The sequence below is a fragment of the Vulpes vulpes genome, chromosome 3 (genome assembly GCF_048418805.1).
Source record: "Vulpes vulpes isolate BD-2025 chromosome 3, VulVul3, whole genome shotgun sequence".
NCBI classification, from domain to species: Eukaryota; Metazoa; Chordata; class Mammalia; order Carnivora; family Canidae; genus Vulpes; species Vulpes vulpes.
Genome location: NC_132782.1, coordinates 137,728,718 through 137,748,424, shown reverse-complemented (window position 1 = coordinate 137,748,424; position 19,707 = coordinate 137,728,718). Strand labels below are relative to the sequence as shown.

At 37.4% G+C, this 19,707-nt stretch overlaps 1 protein-coding gene across 1 annotated transcript in view; it reads left to right on the top strand.

The window, feature by feature from the left end:
- Positions 1–19,707, top strand: part of DNAI3 (dynein axonemal intermediate chain 3) — a 69,633-nt gene that overhangs the window by 23,141 nt on the left and 26,785 nt on the right. The window contains exons 9-14 of the mRNA XM_026004806.2: positions 5,183–5,373; positions 6,140–6,264; positions 8,143–8,232; positions 10,353–10,439; positions 11,323–11,451; positions 14,379–14,452. Of these exons, the coding sequence (XP_025860591.2) occupies positions 5,183–5,373; positions 6,140–6,264; positions 8,143–8,232; positions 10,353–10,439; positions 11,323–11,451; positions 14,379–14,452 (696 nt within the window). The remainder of the gene's footprint in view (positions 1–5,182; positions 5,374–6,139; positions 6,265–8,142; positions 8,233–10,352; positions 10,440–11,322; positions 11,452–14,378; positions 14,453–19,707) is intronic.

Sequence of the window (19,707 nt, the reverse complement as noted above, 5' to 3'; positions counted from 1 at the left end):
TCATTTTTAAGAAAATACCATTAATTCTTTGAGACTTTTAAATATCCTGAAAATCCCGACAACATTTTGAAAGTAATTACCTCTGCCTGGGGGGATCTGGTTCAAAAACTCACCAAGGAAGCAAAGAGAGTATATTAAACTAGATAAAATGCTTTATATATGTATAGTTATGTTTACTCTGGGTCAAGTCTTCTTGTGAAGTTTATTAAAACTTGGAACAAAAAAAATTTTTAAAAAACTTGGAACAAAGAAAAAGAAAGAAAGATACTCCAATGCCTGATGACCAATGACTGTTCAGCAGGCTGTCCCTTGCTAATTTGTCCTACACTTTAGCGAGCCTACCTGCCATCTCCGTGTACAAGCCACCAGAATAACTATGGGATCAAAGCTAAGGAGAGCAGAGGAAACAATGTTTTTTTTCAAAGAGCCAGAAACCCAGAGGTAGAAACACAGCCTCTCCTCACAGGATTTCAGTGCTAACTGGTCTCTGGAGAAGTTATTACACATGCAGGAAAACTGTAGATCTCATGGCAAGGCTAGGGGGACACACTACAAGAAAGAATTCCATGAAGCCTCCAGAAATTGCCAGAGGTTTGAGGTTTTAAAAAGGGGGTTGCTGTTTTGTAGACTCTGCTGGTTGATTAGGGGAAATGAAAATCAGGTGAGTTTACTTCCAACTTTGCAGCAAGCCTCATTTTCTTGTTTGGTGACAAAATTAAATGTATTTCTGCTTGGCTACAAAACTAAACAACAACAACAAACAAAAAACCAGTGTGCTAACTATCTGCCACTCATTTACAGAAAGCATGCTATTGATTTTCCTATGGGGCAGTGAGAAAGGAGCAAGAAAACCTAAGGTTTCTGTTTCCTCATATCAAAATGTAGTCCTTAAAATTTTTCCTGATAAGAATATTAAAAATGAGAAATCTGTCTATCCATTTGAAAGCCATAAATGGGGCAGTGCTGGTGGCTCAGCGGTTTAGCACCGCCTTCAGCCCAGGGCCTGATCCTAGAGACCTGGGATCGAGTCCCATGTCAGGCTCACTGCATAGAGCCTGCTTCTCCCTCTGCCTATCTCTGCCTATCTCTGCCTATCTCTGCCTCTCTCTCTCTCTCTCTCTCTCAGGAATAAATAAAAAATACTTTTAAAAAATAAAAATAAAGCCATAAATGGCCTACAGCCAATTCTTAATTATCCACATGGTGTATTATCTTTAGACTTCAGTTTTTATTCTTCCCTTTCAGTTACCAGGCTTTAGAAAGAGGAATACTAAACAGCTTTATATTTCCCTCTCTGAGATGTGGGAAGGAAAAGCCAGAAATATAAGAAAAAATAGGAAAATTGGCTCCAGAATTATAATAGCACTGGTCAAGAAGAAATAAACCCACAAATATATCAGCTGCCATGTTTCCCACTCTAAAACTGTTGAAGGCTTATTCAATTTTTTAAAAGTTAATATAAGCCTGGCTTTGATCTGGGAAGAGTTCCTTTTTAGAAATGAGTTCTTTCAGAATTTTATCCAAAAAGAACCTAAGGGAAGCAGTATTTGCAAAAGAAGGAAATGATAAGAAAGCAGATAGAAGAACTTCAAGGGATTCTCAAAGCAACCAAGAAACATTATTTTCTAGATTAAAAAAAAAAAGGAATTACTGGGGCACCTGGGTGGCTCAGTTGATTAAGCATCTGACTCTTAATTTCAGCTCAAGTCATGATCTCAGGGTCCTGAGATGGAGCCTTGTGTCAGGCTCCACACTCAGCATGGAGTTGGCTTGACATTCTCTCTCTCTCTCTCCCTCTGTCCTTCCCCCTGCTCTCACTCACTCTCACTCTCTCTCCTCTCTAAAATAATAAATAAATAAATAAATATATATATATATATATATATTTTTTTTTTTTAAAGTACTTACAGGGGATGCCTGAGTGGCTCAGCGGTTGGGCACCTGCTTTTGGCCCAGGGCGTGATCCTGGAGTCCCAGGATCAAATCCTACATCAGGCTCCTTCCGTGGAGCCTGCCTCTGTGTGTGTGTGTGTGTCATAAATAAATAAAAATCTTTTAAAAAATAAATAAACAAAAATTAAAAAGTACTTACAGGCTCTAACTCAGACAACAGTTTTGCCAGCCTCCATTCAGAAACCGGAGTGCAAGGAAACCAAGAAACAGGAAGCAAGAGAAATGGTGCCGTCTTCACTTCTCCTTTGTGAATTAGCTCCCAGTTCAGGCTGAGAGAGAAGAATCAGGAAATCAGAGCAAAGCCCCTGGCTTTAGCTTGTCTCTTGGGAATTTCTTTTTCATTTAGGCTGAAATAGAAAAAAACCCCAAGATCTTGAAAATGTTAACAAATGCTATTTGAAGCTCCAGGCTGTGAACCTACCTCTCACAGGGTTTTTAAACATGCTTGATTTGTTAATTTATTAATTAATCCAGGGGCACCTGGATGGCTCAGATGGTTCAGTGTCTGCCTTCGGCTTAGCTCATGATCCCAGGGTCCTGGATTGAGCCCCACTTCGGGCTCCTGGCTCAGCGAGGAGTCTGCTTCTCCCTCTGCCTCCCCCTGCTCATTCTCTCTCTCTCTCAAGCAAAACAATAAAATAAAATAAATGTGCATATAAATCACCTGAGGATCTTGTTAAGATGCTGACCCTGACTCAGTAAATTTGGGGTAGAATCTGTGACTGCATTTTTAGCAAACTCCCAAGTCATGATGGTGCTGATGGTCCACAGACCACACTTTAGGTCCTAGTTTGGAAGATAAAATACAAGAATTTAACCAAGAGTATTCAATTAAGCAGTGAACAGTAGTGTTAATTCTTAACCACACAGGTATTAAGGGTCACCCTGCTTAATGACATTCTTAGGAGTACCTATTATAATACTTAGAGTTTATATTTAATTGTCTAACTAAAGGAAGGTTTTTTTTTTTTTTTTTTTTTTTTTTGGACTCTCAATCATTAGGGTAAAATCCTGGGTGGCATTCTAATCATAGGAAAGCTCCAGAGGCTATGCAAGTGAGCCAAGCTTTCAAACCTAAGCATATACAGGGGCAGTACACACGACAGAAACTTAGAGTAACAATTTTTGTTTGTTTGTTTGCTTGTTTATAGTACTACTACTTTCAAGAACATACCTCATTTTATACCTCATATTATAAGCAAATGACTGAGTAATGGTGGAATTAGTTGGTCAAACTCACAGAAAACAGTTACAAGATCTAGAAAACCATATTTATACACAAATGTACACACAACTACTTGACGGCTCAGGAGAGTGACCAAAAGTAAGCAGGGACTGCAGAGGAGAAGGATGAGATTTGCAAGTTTGCAAGGGTCTATGGATTATTGCCTAACCCATAGGAGGCTCTGGTGCCAGAAACCTACAGCCATACAGGTCTACAGGGGCAGAATAACCAAACAGGGGAAAGTCATGGAAGGAAGGGAGCCCAGGTAAGCCAAGACCCCAGATCTACATAAAAATCTAATCAGATCCTAGACTGTAGACTAAAGTGCTCATTTTTAGGGGAGATTCTAGGGGGATCCAGAACCAGCATCTAGAAGCTGAAAAATTGACAAGAGATTTGGAGTTTGAGTCCAGCAAAGTTAACTGCATTATAGAACAAATTTCACATTTTGGAGGAACAAAAGAGAATCCAGGGTCTCTACAACATGTCATTTATAATGCCCAGTTTCATTAAACATGGGAAGTCACCAGCCATGTGGAGAAGCAGGAAAATGGGGCATTCAGGTTCCTCCCGATACCCCCTGGGGAACCAACGGAGGGTTTTTCCCCTCCAACACCAAATACATGTCTTGTCCAACACCAAGTCCCTAACCCTCAGCACTATCAAGTTAGTCTAGACTCCACGAGGTAAGGGGCTTAGTCTCACAAGCCTGCCCCAGACACCAATCTCCAGACACCAATCTTGAGTCCCCGGGGGCAGGGGGGCTGGCTATACTTCTGCTTGACCAGCTGTAAATGAGTTCGGTAATTCTCCAGAAGGACTCCTTTAACTCAGGAAAGCACTTTCCTTACTATTACCAGTTCACTGTAAAGGATACAACTCAAAAAAAACTAAAAAAAAAACTCAAAAAAAAAAAAAAAGGATACAACTCAGGAGCAGCCAATGGAAGAGATGCACAGGACAAGTGATTTAGGGTGCGAGGCTGGGGGAGAGAGACGTGCCAGCCTCCCAGCACATCTGAGCATTCGCCACTTTGGGAGCTCCTGTAGTAACTTTTAGGACAGGAGCCTGTCAAGTCAGGGCCCTAGGCCATGAAGAGATGAGCCTTGCACTCAGATGGTTCTTGAAAGGGCAATATTAGCATTGTTCACAGGATAATTCTTAATTTTAGAGATTGTATCATGTATTGCAAGTTTAGTAATAGAATTGAATATATTAGCATCTCCCAGGTGCTGTGACAACTGAAACCACCCCCACCACTACTGCACACACACACACACACACACACACACACACACACATCTCACATTTCTAAACTCCAAATCTCCTGCTGAGAATCTCTTACTTTAAATCTTATATATATACAATATATAAATATCCATTATAATCATGATCACATATAATCCTAATGATATATTTGTAGAATAATTAGTATATATGAACATTCAATACTGAATATGGCTAAGAAAATTGCCTTTTCTGTCAGTTTGGGGTTTTTAGGAAGCAAATGAGAGTGAGTTTAAATTGGAGGTTTACTGAGGGACCCACCGTGTAAAAAATTTTTTTAAACGAAGCAGGATTGGGCAAGAAGAGCTTAGTCAAAGTCCCAGCCAAGCCCAGCAGGGGGCTCCAGAGGGAGGACAGCCTGTGGAGGAGTCCTGCAGGGGGCAGAGCTGGGCAGGCCCCCCTGTTCCTGTTGCTGCAGCCCAGGCATCAGCCTGGGAGAGCACAGCCTTGGCTTGGGCGCCCAGGAAGATCACGAAGGTGCTCCAGGCCACCAGCCAACAGCGTCCTGGCACTAGAAGTTCTGAGTAGCACACAGCCATGAGGATATTTTTTTCTCTTAAGTCCTTGTTTCACATGAGGGTCATCATCAGTTATCAAATATAATTGAGAATATTTTTTTCTTTCCATATAAATGAAGTAGAAGGAGCTGCGGAAAGACATACCACTGAATAGGAAAATCCAATGTCTTGAGTTTGTTTGTTTGTTTTAATAATATAGTGTTGAAATAGCCCTGCAGCAAAATGAAATCATGAACACATTTGTTGATGACTGGAAGTGCCTGGCCGAAGAAGAAAGCACCTTTGGAGACAAAACTGATACCCACCTGAAAGAGTACCAGTCCTTCACGGACCTTCATAACCTAACGGAGAAGATGGTCACCTCCGTCTCATGGCATCCGACTATCTATGGTGAGATGAACACAACTGCGGTTCTCTTTATGGTGGCACAGTTATAGTCTGTTGGTTTTATAGTAAATTACAAACTAGCTCAGTTGCTCAATTTCAGTGAGACCACTTCCAGTTGCTCAGTGCACCTGCTGAGCACCTTCTGCACCCCTGCAGTCCTGTGTTCCCCGAGCACTTCACTGTGGTCTCCACAAGGACAGAACCAGAGCCCAAGCCAGGGAGGTAACAGGCTCAGGTCACCCAGCCGGTGCAGTGCTGAATCTGGATTTGTCTCAGACTTTTGGGACTCCCAAGGCTAATTCCATTCCCCCCGATACTCTTCCTCTCTGATTCCTGGATAAGAGAGGAAACACACCTCCCTTAAATCACTCAGCTGCCAAGGGAGGTGGGACCCTCTGCAGTTGGAACCACATGCAGATGGAACCACAAAGAGAAAAAGGTTCTTCTCTTTTCCTCCCCACACTGGCCCTTTTCTCACACACAAAAAAGTTTTCTTGCTAAATCTTTGAAATTGACTGTTTATTTTACATTAACAGTATATCTCAGTTTGGACCGACCACCTTTTAAGTGCTAAATAAGCAAAATGTGGCTGCTGGCTACCATATTACACAATAGAGCTCTAAGAGAACTCCCAGTCTCTTACTGAATATATTCATTGAAGTTTCATCAAAATGGAAATGAATAGTGACTCTGTAGAGCAGGAACACCTAAAAACATTTCTCTATATATAGTTGCTGTGGATTTTAACTTCTAATTGTGCTTCAATCAGGGCTAATAGCCGTGTCAGTGGCTGTACGACTCTCCCTTGAAGAAAGAGTCCACTTTTCGGGTAAATTATTGCTGCAACCATCACTGATTCTTTTCTGGAGTTTCTCTGATCCCATACATCCTCAGGTAATTAAGGAGAGCTGTCCACCTAGTCTAAAAATTTCAAATACTATGTTCATATTTATCTGTAGCAGATTTAATTGCAAAGTACTTTATAACCACTTAATATGGTAAGCGCCTATAAAGTTAGGCTTTCTTCAATTCACAATTTCTCACCAATTTGAGCAAAACTAAAGGGTACGCTTAGTTTATTAAAACGGTTTATTGAACAAATCAACATGTTATTTTCAAAAATGATTTTAAGAGGATCATTTAACCAATTTTAAAAAGCAAACTCCTTCATGGGTTTTATTTCAAGACTATTTGTTCAAATGCAAATAGATGTTCATTTCACATAAATTTCCTCAGTTCTGAGGATCACCAGTATGGGACAGTAATGAGTACAGATCCCCGGGTGGGAAACAATGCAGAGTGGTGAGGACTATGGCACGATAGCCCTGGAGAGAGTAGAGCCCGTTTATGTGATACCTACACTTCAGCTCTCTTGTTGCCAGATAGTTCCATTTGTTAAGAACCCAGATCCGAATTTTTGAGTGAAATCTCCCAATTTTTAAATAGTTTAGTTTCAACTAAAACTAAGCCAAACACAGACCTCCAAGAAAACAAGGCTAAGGGCCAGATTTGCCCCACAGGGTTCTATTTCCATCATCAGCTCAAAAGGAGTCCTGCTTAGGGAGAAGGTGCTTTATTGTATTAGATTAAGTTTTTTTTTAATGTACTTAAATATAATACTTTGTTTCTATAAAGTATTGTATAACTAAGGCTTTCCGTAAGAAACCCTAGCCTTCCCTTCTACCTTCTTCCCGATTTCATCTGAATTCAGGCAGTTTTACTATAATAGATTCTAGTACACTATTTATTATAGACTTAGAGATCAAAATGACAGATCTCTTGTTCTTTCCTGTCAGCCTAATTACCACAAAAAGGTAAGTAGGGATTTTCTAACATTTTCTAGTGGGCTAGAGTTACTTTCCTGTCCACATGATGGAAGTGTGGCTGAACTTTCAGGCAAATTAGGAAGAAGAAAAAAAAAGAATTCTCTGTTTTGAAGAATAGCTTAAAAAGACAAGCAAATCATTTCTTAAAGAAATAATATAAATGATTTCTTTTGTCTTTGTTCTATCAAAACAATAGGAGGATATATTTCTAATTTATTTTAAAAGTAGAAGTTTCTCTAGAAGCTACAGAGTACCAAATAAACAAAGATGAATCACTCCAATTCCAGCCTGAAGACTAGCTCGATGGTGGCAAACTAATGGCCTCTGGGCCCCATATTTTTGATGGTCATGGTTAAGGAAGAACAGGCATCATGCATGCACATATTTTGCTTGGTGCTAACATATAGCACAGGTGCCAAAGATGATTAATATACCTATTCCTTCACACTGGTATATTCCTTGCAGGGCTTCCTTCTTATCTTCCAGGTACTTGAGTTTGTGCACCTTCTGGGTTCTGTATTATTTTAAAATTTGAAATATTATCACTGGCAATACCTCTATCTTTTCTCATTCAGCAACGTTTCTTTTTGAGTGCTCACTGTGTGCTAGCTCGACAGCAAGGAACAAAACAGACAAGTATCTTGTCCTCACAGAGCTTCAGAAACACTTAGCTTAGTCTTCTTGTTTATAAAAAATTACAACATCTCCTAACATGTGCAGGGTGGAGGAAGGGGAGACCTCGGGCCCTTGAGAACATACCTCTCTCATGCACATAGTCAACATTCACAAAACTTAGCAAAAGCAACTTCCCATCCAGAAGTGGGATTCTATGTCCACGTTTCTTATACACAGCTATCAAATTCAACTTTTGACTGTCTTACTATTTTCTCCCTCTGATCTTAATAGGTTTTCTCATTATCTCTTGAATTTGGGGGGTTTTCTTTAGTTAATGCTGGAGAGTCCAGATGACATCTTTTGCTTCAAGTTCTGTCCAAGTGACCCTAATATCATTGCTGGAGGCTGCATAAACGGGCAGGTACTTATGGATTTTTTTCCCAGCTATTTCTTAATTTTGACAACATTCTGTAATAGGTTTTGATAGGTAGTTTATTTGAAATTTAAGGATTCAGTATGGCAGAAGGAATGGATGCCAATTGTGTGCCAAGAACTGAGGTATATAGATGTGCTAGACACGATATCAGGGCTTGAGGTGTCCATAGAGTAATCTAGTTAGAACTGGAATGAAACTGAGTCAAATCTGTTTGTATTTGTGAAATAGAACTGCATATTGTACAAGATTCCACAGAAGAACAAAACACACAAGCATTAATACCTCATGATCAAGAATTCTTTTCTGACATTAGGGAATGATCCAGAATTTGAGGAGAAATTCACTGGAAAAACATACATTGTACTGAATTTATATACCTATTATTTGATACCATATTTGTTTTCTTCTTTTCTTTTTTTTTTGAGATTTTATTTATTTATTCATGAGACACACACAGAGACAGGCAGAGACATAGGCAGAGGGAGAAGCAGGCTCCTTGTGGGGATTCTGATAATGGACTTGATCCTGGGACTCCGGGATCATGACCTGAGCCGAAGGCAGATGCTCAACCACTGAGACACCCAGGTGCCCTCTTCTTTTCTTTTTCTTTTTTCTTTTTAAAATATTTTATTTATTTATTCATAAGAGACACACAGAGAGAGGCAGACACAGGCAGAGGGAGAAGCAGGCTCCATGCAGGGAACCTGATGTGGGACTCGATCCTGGGACTCCAGGATCAGGCCCTGGGCCAAAGGCAGGCGCTAAACTGCTGAGCCACCCAGAGATCCCCTTCTTTTCTTTTAAGTTATCTAATTTATATGAAAAAATATCCTATCCTCCAACTGACTGTTTCTTCAATAAAGCTGTTTTATGATCAGAATTTAAATTCACTGTGACCCAGTGAGTTTGACCATTAACGGTATATGAACTTTTTGTGTGTAGCTAGGAAAATGTCCTTGTGATGGAAAACTTAAATGTCTACAGTGGGGATGCCTGGGTGGCTCAATTAGTTGAGTTTCTGACTCTTGATTTCCATTCAGGTCATAACCTCAGTCACGGAATTGAGCCCCACATTGGGCTCCACACTCAGCAGGGAGTCTGCTCACAATCCTCTACCTCTCACCCTCTCACCCATTCTCTCTCTAAAATAAATAAATAAATCTTAAACAACAACAACAACAACAACAACAACAACTATCTACAGTGTCCATGACCATTTATCCAGAATCAAAACAACCAGGAAAACAATTTTCCCCCTCAGTTTTGTTCGACAATAACTGGTGATCATAAGGATGACCCAGAGCCCACCCTCCAAGCCCTGCAAATAGTGAAATGCTTTTTGTTACTCATTATGAAGGTGATACAATTTTAAGAATATTTTAGAAAGGGGCCACTTGGCTGGCTCAGTGAAAGAGCATGAGACTCTTGATCTCGGGGTTGTGAGTTTCAAGCCTCATGTTGGATTGTAGAGATTACTTAAATAAAACTTTTTTTAAAAAAGAATATTTTAGAAAAGTAAATGATGAAAATAAAACCACTTGCAATTCTGTAATCCGGACATTTTGTTAACATTTCAGTGTGTTGAAATGATTTATATTCATTGAAAATTTATCTAATTTAGTGTTGTATATTCTATTTTATTCTCATTTTTCCAAAAATGACCATCCATGTATGTGCAAATTTGCAGTTGGCTAGAATATTAATTAAGTAGAAATCATCATTTTCCAGCCTTTTTGGACAATTGAGTGTTTGTACTACTTCTGGAGAACAGGCAAAGCAGCTCTCCCCACAGTCACAGCATATTCCCAAAAGCAGAGGAAATTGCATACTGTTTATCTTGGAGTTTAAAAAAATGCAAGCCTTTATTAACACAAGCACAAGCACAGAAATCAAAGGGCTAAAAATACTTTTATAGAGAAGAAAACATTCTTTTTCATGTTAGCTTTAAAAGTTGCTGACTTACTAAAGATGTCAGCTACATTTGATTATCCTTCAAGATTGATTCATCAGAGTGCATGCCAATACCAATAGCTTTTAAGAAATTTTTAAGACCTAATAAGCTATTTTCTGAAAATATGTTGTAATAACATTTACTTCTGTTTTAGATTGTCATGTGGGATATTACTGCACATGCAGATCGCATAGAAAACATCAAGACAGGTGGTAGTAGAGGTAAAAAAGCCACGCTCAAGGTTAGCTTTTTATAACTTTTCACTTCCAAGTTTTTTCAATTCAGATGTTTGTCAAAAAGCACATAACAGAACTGCCAAACTATGCAAAGACACAATAGAGTGGGAAAAAAGTATTATTTCACTTCACCCTCACCAAGTATTTTCACCTTCACATCTATTCATGGACATATTCTCAATCACTTTTATGTAGGCGCTTGGTGAAAAAGTCCATAAAACAAGTTGCATGACCTACCTGAGGATGTGAAGTTATTTTTGTTGTTGTTGTTAAATAAAATAAAGAGACCGAGTGACTTGCCTAACATGATGTCATGGAAAGAGCACAGGACAGAAGGGCCATGTTTGTAGGCTCTGGACTGTGGTCCTGTGAGTTTGGGCATGTCCTTTTACCTCAGCAAGCATCAGTTTCTTCATGTATAAAATAAAAGGGTTACAATCCTTTCTGATAATAATGTACTGTGATTTTGTGAAGCTGTGGATGCTGTCAAGAGGGCTGAGGAGAGATTCCTCAGCTCCTGATACAGTACTCACCCACCATATTGCACACCTTTACCCCCGTTCTTCAGCCTGAACACCAATGGGCCTTCACCAAGACACAGTGGGACGTGGCCTTCTGTGTATGCATGAAACATTCCTTTAAAAATGGGATCATCATTTCTTTAGGGAGTGGGTCAATCCTTCTTGTTTAGACATGAAAACTTAGACTAAGCCAAAGGCAAAATATATAATCTTATTACCTACATATATGATACACTGAAACACCATGTTTTTCTTTGAACTAGTATTTCTCCAAGTTACTAACTCTAACTGGAATAATGAATAAGGTATGAATTCGCTCATTAGCTCTCTGAAATTGGCACCTAACCTTCTTTTGGCATCTTTCCAGCCTATGTTTCTCCTTGAACCAGATAGTAATAAAGAAGCAACATATATCAGACACTGTGCAGTCTCCTCAATAGAAAATGGTCATAAGAAAGTAATTACAGATATACATTGGCTGCCTGACACATTTGAGGTGAGTCTTGACGGTCTCATAATTTTCTCCTGTTGGATTGTGCATTTCAGAAGATTTTATTCAAAGAGCATGTTTCAAGTCAACAATTCATTTACATTTAAATCATAAAATAACCAAGAACCAGGCATCAAACAGTTGTGTTGGTGTTGCCTTGCCAATATCTGGCTTGGGGATGAGAATAAGGCCAATGTTTCAACTTCAATGGCTTATAAACCACTAAAAAATGTAAGTGGTATCAACAATGATATAATACAAGAATGGAGAAGAGTTTGATAGGTAAAAGTAGAATGCAAATATTTTACACTCTCAGCCTTTGTGGATTTAAAATTTATGATTTCAGCTAGTTGGAGCAGGCAACTCTGAAGATCCATGACATATAGTAATGTTTTATTTTGCCAAGGCAATATTGAACTGAGTGCACCTTGAGGCTGGTGGGTGAAAACTAGTCATGCTGTGAATGAGTTCAGCTGACTGCCTACCACCTGCAATGCAGCTTGGCTTTGTAATTATGCACCTGACTCACTAAGTCTGGTGTTAGTAAATTTGGAAATGGGTAAGCTCCCAAAATGTTTCCCTTAAAGGATACTAAGGGTCTATTATGTACTTTGAGAGTATCAAAGAATATTATGAAAAGTAGAGTTATAAAAGGTAATTAGCCCTTTAGGTAAGGTAATTAATTTTATTTTATTTATTTGAGAGAGAGAGAGAGAATGAGCTGGGAAGAGGCAGAGGGAGACTTCCCACTGAGGAGGGAACCCTATGTGAGGCTCAATCCCGGGACTCTGGGATAATGACCTGAGCTGAAGGATGCTTAACTGATTGAACCACCCAGGTACCCTGCCCTTAAACATATTTAAATGGATTATGCAAGGCTTAAAAGTTATAATGGACCAAAGCAAAGAGCCAGATAGTTTCTATGATCTCTAAGAGCTTAAGATAGGGCAATGCAAAGAACTCTCTGTTCCAACTTCATTTCAGCTCATACTGTATACACAAATTAATTAAGATGATTATAAATTTAAGTAAAAATAAAGCACAGGAAAATAGAATAAAAATCAAAATAGAATATGATAGAATGTCATATTTCTGGATTGGGGATAGTCTTCTAAGCTAATTAACATTGAAAGAAATTCAAAACATACATACATACATTTCTAAATTAAAGAAGAAAGAACAAACAACAAAATGGAGGAAAATATTGGTCTTAAATATGGTAAATACAAAATCTCCAGTAAATAAAACATATACTGAAAAACAATTACTAGATAAACATGAAAATCATTCAGGCTTTCTAATATCAAAGAAATTAATAATAAAGCAGCAATAATATACTATTTGGGATCTATTTAATTTCTGAATAAAAATTTAATAGGGGTACCTGAGTGACTCAGTTGGTTGAGTGTCTGCTTTTGGCTTTGGCTATGGTCCCAGGGTCCTGGGATCAAGCCTCACATTGGGCTCCCTGCTTCTCCCTCTCCCTCTGCCATTCTGCCCCCAACTCGTGCTCTCTGGCTCTATCTCTCTGTCAAATAAATAAATAAATAATCTATAAATAAATAAATAAAAATTTAATCGATCATAATACCCTGTGTTAGAAAGGATGCAGTGGTGAAACCAGTAAACTCTAACACTGCTGGTTCCAACATAAAACTTCTGCAAGACAGCCAGTGTGACCCTTAAATCATCCAAATCTTCAACTCTTTGAACAGTAATTCAAATTTTGGGAATTCATATTATGAAATAATCTAATTCATACTTCAAGATACAAAATTATATGCACATCCTAACAAATTATCTCAAATGTATTCATGAAAAAAGACTGGAAAAGAATATTAGTAGAATTATATTTGATGTTCAAACCTCCTATTTTCCAAATTTCTATGATATTATTATATGGTTGTTATCGTTTAAATCATTAAAACATAAAAGCCCCGAGCAAGCACACTTCTGGGGTCTCGCACTTCATACAGCAGGGAAGGCTCAGTAGGAGAGACAACATGGACTCTGGGTTGCTTATCAGATGAGTAGAAGTTGGCAGTAGTTAGAAACCAGAGAGAGTTCAGGCTGCTGTGTCCCTGGCCAGGTTTCCAGGGTCTTAGCTCCTGGGATGCCCACAGGGCTTAGCAGTGCAGCACCTGGCTCCCTTCCCCACCCCCTACTCTCACTGTTTGCTGCTGGAGCACCTACCTTTGATTACTGTCCTGCCCATCAGTCCTCCGGGAATGTAGGGAATTGGGGAAAGTCATGTTTTCCTACTGATTCAAGAGTAGCACCTTCACAGATTGCCACAAAATCTTTTTCACCTTGTTTCAAAGCTAGCTAGTTGGAATTTGGGACCTTCTAGGGCCCTGAGGAGCCATGAACCCTCCTTGGACTCTTGCCAGTGCTAGGAGACTGTGGGTATCTATTGTAACGCTAAACTCTTTTCTACTGACCTTATCTGCTCAACAATCTCATAAAAAATTCATGTTTTATTCCATCATTAATAGTAAAAAAAGCAAAAGAACCTACATTTCTAATTATAATGGAAATGAAATTATAATGGAAATGATATAATGGATAATTAAATCAAGTATAATATGTATAATATAAAACTGTTAAAGTGATTTATTAGTAACACAGGTAAGTGTTCAAATTACATCAACTGGAAAAATCTTAGAAATTTTTATGCAAAAAAAAGAAAAAAAAGAAATTTTTATGCATGCTAGTTAAAATTATGTCAGACCGTTTCTGTGAAAAAAAAGACTGGAAAAAATACACGTCAGAATTACATTTTAAGCCTTATTCTCCAAATTTCTGTGATAGTGTTATATTCTTTTAATAAAAATCAAAACAAAGGAGAAAATATTATAAAAGTAAAATGCTTTGAGGAAAGTCATTATGTTCTAGGTATGCAGAACTTACTTCTTGTGTTTTTAAAAAAACAGATTAACAGAATGGGTTCTGTCTTTGAGAATCGAAGTGGAATATGCTGTCAGCTTGTCACATGTTCAGCTGATTGGTATGTCTTTATTAGTGTTCTTGGCTCAATTTCAAAGTCACAGTGGGTGGGGTGGCCACCTCAGATGCCAGTCACAAACCCAGGTCCTTAGCTGTACTTGTCACTGGCTGCAGATAGTAAATTCCCAAGATTCCTTCCTTAGGAAAGATTAATTTCCTAGAGTGGCTCACAGAACTAAGAGAAAATTTTAATTACTAGATTACTGGCTTATTACGAAAGAGTGTAACTCAGGAACAGCCAGATGGAAGAGATGCACAGGCAAGGTATGGGGAAGGGGTGAGGAGCTTCCATGCCTTCTCTTGGTGCTCACTCTTCCCAAATCTCCACGTGTTCACCAACTAGGAAGCTCTCTGAAACCTGACCTGAGGCTTTACAGGGCTTCATTACATAGGTACAATTGGTTAAGTTTTGGCCAGCGGTGACTGAACTCAATCTCCTGTAGGTCTCCCCTCCTTGGAAGTCAGGGGGTGGAACTGAAAATTCCAATTCTCTCATTACAAGGTTGGCTCCATTGGCAACCCACCCCAATCCTTAGGAGCTTTCCAAATGGCGCCTCATTAACATAACAAAAGGCACTTTAACTACTCTCACCATCTAGGTAATTCCAAGGGTTTCAGAAACTCTGCTAGAATCCTGGAAGAAGAACAGATTGATATATCTTATAATTCACAACATCACAGTCCTATTTTAAACACTACCTAAAATGTTTTCATATAATATATTGTTTTTTCTTTTTTATATATTTTTTTCTTAGATGCTTCTAAAATCATTAGTTTCTTCTGTTCCTTAAATAATCTTTATTGTAGCAATTAAACCTGATATTAACAATAGGGCAGAATATTATAGATGGTCGCTGGTTGACAAAATACTTTTAGACACAAATATGGTGTAGAAAGAATTAACTAGGTTTCAGGGTTGATAATGTTGAAAAACATTATCCAGAGTTATGCTGCTTCTTTACATTCTCACACTAAATTTACATCAATTTTATCTCACAAAGATTGCACCATTTAATTGGGAAGGCTTTTTAACAGTGGAAAAGTTTTACATTTTTATTGCAAATTTATAGAAAATTCTTTTGATAAATAAGTTGGTAACTATGTTGAAGAATGTTTGTTTAAATAAAATTACATCTCCCAATTTATGGAACTAAAAACTCACAACGAAGTAGGAAACATGAAGAGTAATATTATTTATCTTGTCTTCAAATACTGGCAAAGCTTGAGTGTTCCAAAGAGTTTTGATCTCAATGGAATAAGGGCACCTTAGTCCATAGAAGCTGAAGGCTATGGAGTGGAAGATGAAGGCATAAGTAACAATAATAGGGGCCATGGGCAAGGGGTGAGGGACACATCGTTCATCCTGTGGACAAATATTGGGTAAGATTCTGTGATTGCAAGCAACAGAAATTGACTATGGCTATCTTAAGGGAATAAAATCAACTTATTAGAAGTTTATGCCAATACTCTCATAGGTGCTTCAATAGGTTAACTATTTTTATATTTGCAACAACTCTGAAAAATACTTATGGATAGAGAAAACAAGGCTTTGAAGGCAAGTACCCATAACTTATCCTCCCACAACTCATTGTACATGTAGAGAGAGAGTTGTGTGTGGGTGTATATAAATACATATATGCATATATATACTATAGGTAGTAAGTAATGATGTTGATAAATCAAAGAGCTGACTCAGGCCTCAGAAACAGCCCCGTGGATTTGCATAGCAGGAGTAAATGGCCAGCACCTTCCATCTGAATGAACCTGACTCCTGTTACATCAGAAACTCACCCCTTTGGCCACACAGGAAAGGGCAGAACACCTTGAATGACAGTTCCAACCTGACTGCATGCAATGGGGAAGGGGCCCCTCCCCAAAAGCCAATTAGAATGCTGTTGCTAAAAAACAAAAAAACATGGTGGGAGGGGACAGTTATTGCCCAAAAGGACCACCAGTAGGGCCATATGGAATATTATACAACAATGAAAATTGTTGTGATTTCATGGAGCAATATTTATGGTATGATGTTGATTCTAAACAACCGAATGCAAAACTGTACTCTTCTTCAGAAGCCTTGAAAAATATTTAGAAGCACTGAACAGACTTAAAATATTATATGTTTTATTATATTTAAGACATATGTCCCTGATTTTTGGTTATAACAATGGCCCTTGAATTTGAAAACATTCTAGAATATTCTGGAAATAATTCTTTCAGAAGTTGTTAAAAAAGAAAGTTTATGCATTTAGAAAAGGTGACTTTTAGTTATTTGGAAAACTTACCAGTTCTAGTCTTTCTATCTCAGCTCTGCTAAGGGTCTTATAATATAGAATAAGATAAAAATAAGTTTCTATTGATAAAGAAGATGTGACCAAACAATGGAATATTACTCAGCAATAAAAAATAATGAAACCTTGCCATTTACCTCAACGTACAAAGATCTCAAAGGTATAATGCTAAGTGAAATAAGTCAGTCAAAGACAAATACCATATGATTTCCCTCATATGTGGAATTTACGAAACAAAACAAAAAATGAGACAAACAAAAAAACCATTCTTAACTAGAGAACAAACTGGTGGTTACCAGAAGGGAGATGGATAGGAGGATAAATGAACTAGGTGAAGAGGGCTATGTACACTTATGATGATGAGCACTGAATAACATACAGAATTGTTGAATTCTATTAGTTTCCATACCTGAAACTAATATAACACTGTATGTTAATTATATTAGAATTTAAAAAGTTAATTAATTGACTTTTTAAAACCCACAAAAAGAGTATGTGACTAATTTATCCAGAAAGTTCAACTGAAGTTATCTGTATTTAGCAAAATCATTTCATAGATAATGCAAATTAATGCTGTAAATGAGATTCAAGATCTTTGTTATTTGGAAAAACAGTTTTTGTTTTGTTTTGTTTTTTAAGATTTTATTTATCTATTCATGAGAGACACCTAGAAAGAGGAAGAGACACAGGTAGAGGGAGAAGCAGGCTCCCTGTGGGGATGCCAGTGTGGGACTTGATTCCTAACCAAGGATCATACCTTGAGCTGAAAGCAGATGCTCAATGGCTGAGCCATTCAGACGTCCCTAGAAAAACAATTTTAAACCAATTATGATTATAGTTTAAAACAGATCTTTTTGTGTCATTTGTGGTGTTCTCCCAAGGATTTATGTTTTGACAACATAAAAATGATTAATACTTTCATGAATTTATTTATTAAGATGAATAAATGATTAATATTTATTAAGTCACATAAATGAATAAAGTTTTAGGGATGCCTGGGTGGCTCAGCAGTTGAATGTCTGCCTTTGGCTCAGGGCATGATCCCTGTTTGGGGATCGAGTCCTTCATTGGGCTCCCTGTGAGGAGCCTGCTTCTGCCTCTGCCTGTGTTTCTGCCTCTCTCTGTCTCTCATGAATAAATAAATAAAATCTTTACAAAAAAAGTTTTTTTAGTCTTACTTGAGTTACTATCCATTTATCTAAATACTTTAACTTACTCATCTAAATTCTTTAATAATATCTTAAGTTTATTAATCAGATTACTCATAATCTCAGTGAAAGAAATTATGGGGCTAATATGGCATATTCTTTGCCAACCTCATCATATGTTTTCACAAAATTAGCACAAAGACCTTTATACTAAAAATACTGTGTAATGTATAAGTATCACTGTAAGTGTGTTACCAAGTTTATTACACTCAAAATAATACTCTATATATGTGAGGAGCTTTATAAAGAATTTTCATATACATTCTTATTTATTTTTATAATCAATAATCAACCTGTAAGGAAGGAGAAATAACTTTTACTGGATATTTACCATGTACAAAGCACATTAAATCCAATATTGCCTGTGTAGGTTTTGTTTTCACTATAAATATACATATGTTTAGATTATGTATTATATTCATATTATATAGTATATGTTTACAATATATTATATATATATATATATTTATATGTCATGTCTTTTGTATATGATACCAAAAACACGAGCTACAAAAGAAAAAAATAAATTGGGGGCACCTGGATGGCTCCTTCGGCTCAGGTCATAATCTCAGGGTCCTGGGATCGAGTCCCTGCTGAGCAGGGAGCCTGCCTCTTCCTCCTCCTCTGCAACTTCCCCTGTTAGTATTCTCTTTCTCTGTCTAATAAATAAATAAAATCTTAAAAAAGTAAAATAAAAAATTGAAATTCATCAAAATTTTTGTACTTCAAAAAGCACAATCAAAAAATTGAATAGACAGTCTACAGAATGGAAGAAAATATTTGCAAATCATATATCTGGTTAGAAATTGCTATCCAGAATATGCAAAACTCTTACAACTCAAAAAAAAAAAACAAAAAAAAAAACCCCAAAAAACTCTTACAACTCAACAATAAAGAGACAACCCAATGTAAAAATGAGCAAAGATCATCAATAGACATTTTCTTCAAAAAATATACAAATGGCCCATGAAAAGATGTTCAACATTAGCTATCAGGGAAATGCAAATCAAAACCACAATGAGACTTAAAATAGCCAAAGCAACAACTTTAACAAAGAAGAACAAAGTTGGAAGACTCACACTTCCTGATCTCAAATTGCAACTAGAGACAGGTGTACTGACACTGACGGGAGGATAGACATAGAAATCATAGAGTTCAGAAATAAACCCACATGTCTATGGATGATTGATTTTCTATAAGGGTACCAAGACAATTTAATGAAGAAAGACTAGTTTTTCAACAAATGGTACTGGGACATCTGGATATCTGCAAGCAAAAGAATGAAGTTGGACCCTTGCCTCACACTGTATACAAAAATTGACTAGAAATGGAATAAAGACCTAAATATAAGATTTAAAACTGTGCAAATTTTAGAAGAAAATATAAACCAATATAAGCATAAGTGTTCATGACCTTGGATTAGATAGTGATTTCCTACATATAATATCCAAAGCACAGGCAAATGCAAATCTAGTTCAATTCTCATGGAACACAACTTCCTCCACTAGGATGGCTATAATAAAAAAGACAAAATTAGCAAGTATTGGTAAGGATGTAGAGAAACTGGAAGCCTCACACATTGCTGATGGGAATGTAAAAAGACATAGTTGCTTTGGAAAACAATCTAGCAGTTCCTCAAAAGATCAATCACAGAAGTTACCATACAATCCAGCAATTACATTCCTCAATGTATACCCAAGTGAAACCATGCATCTGCACAAAACTTAAACACAAATGTTCATAGCAGCATTATTTATAAT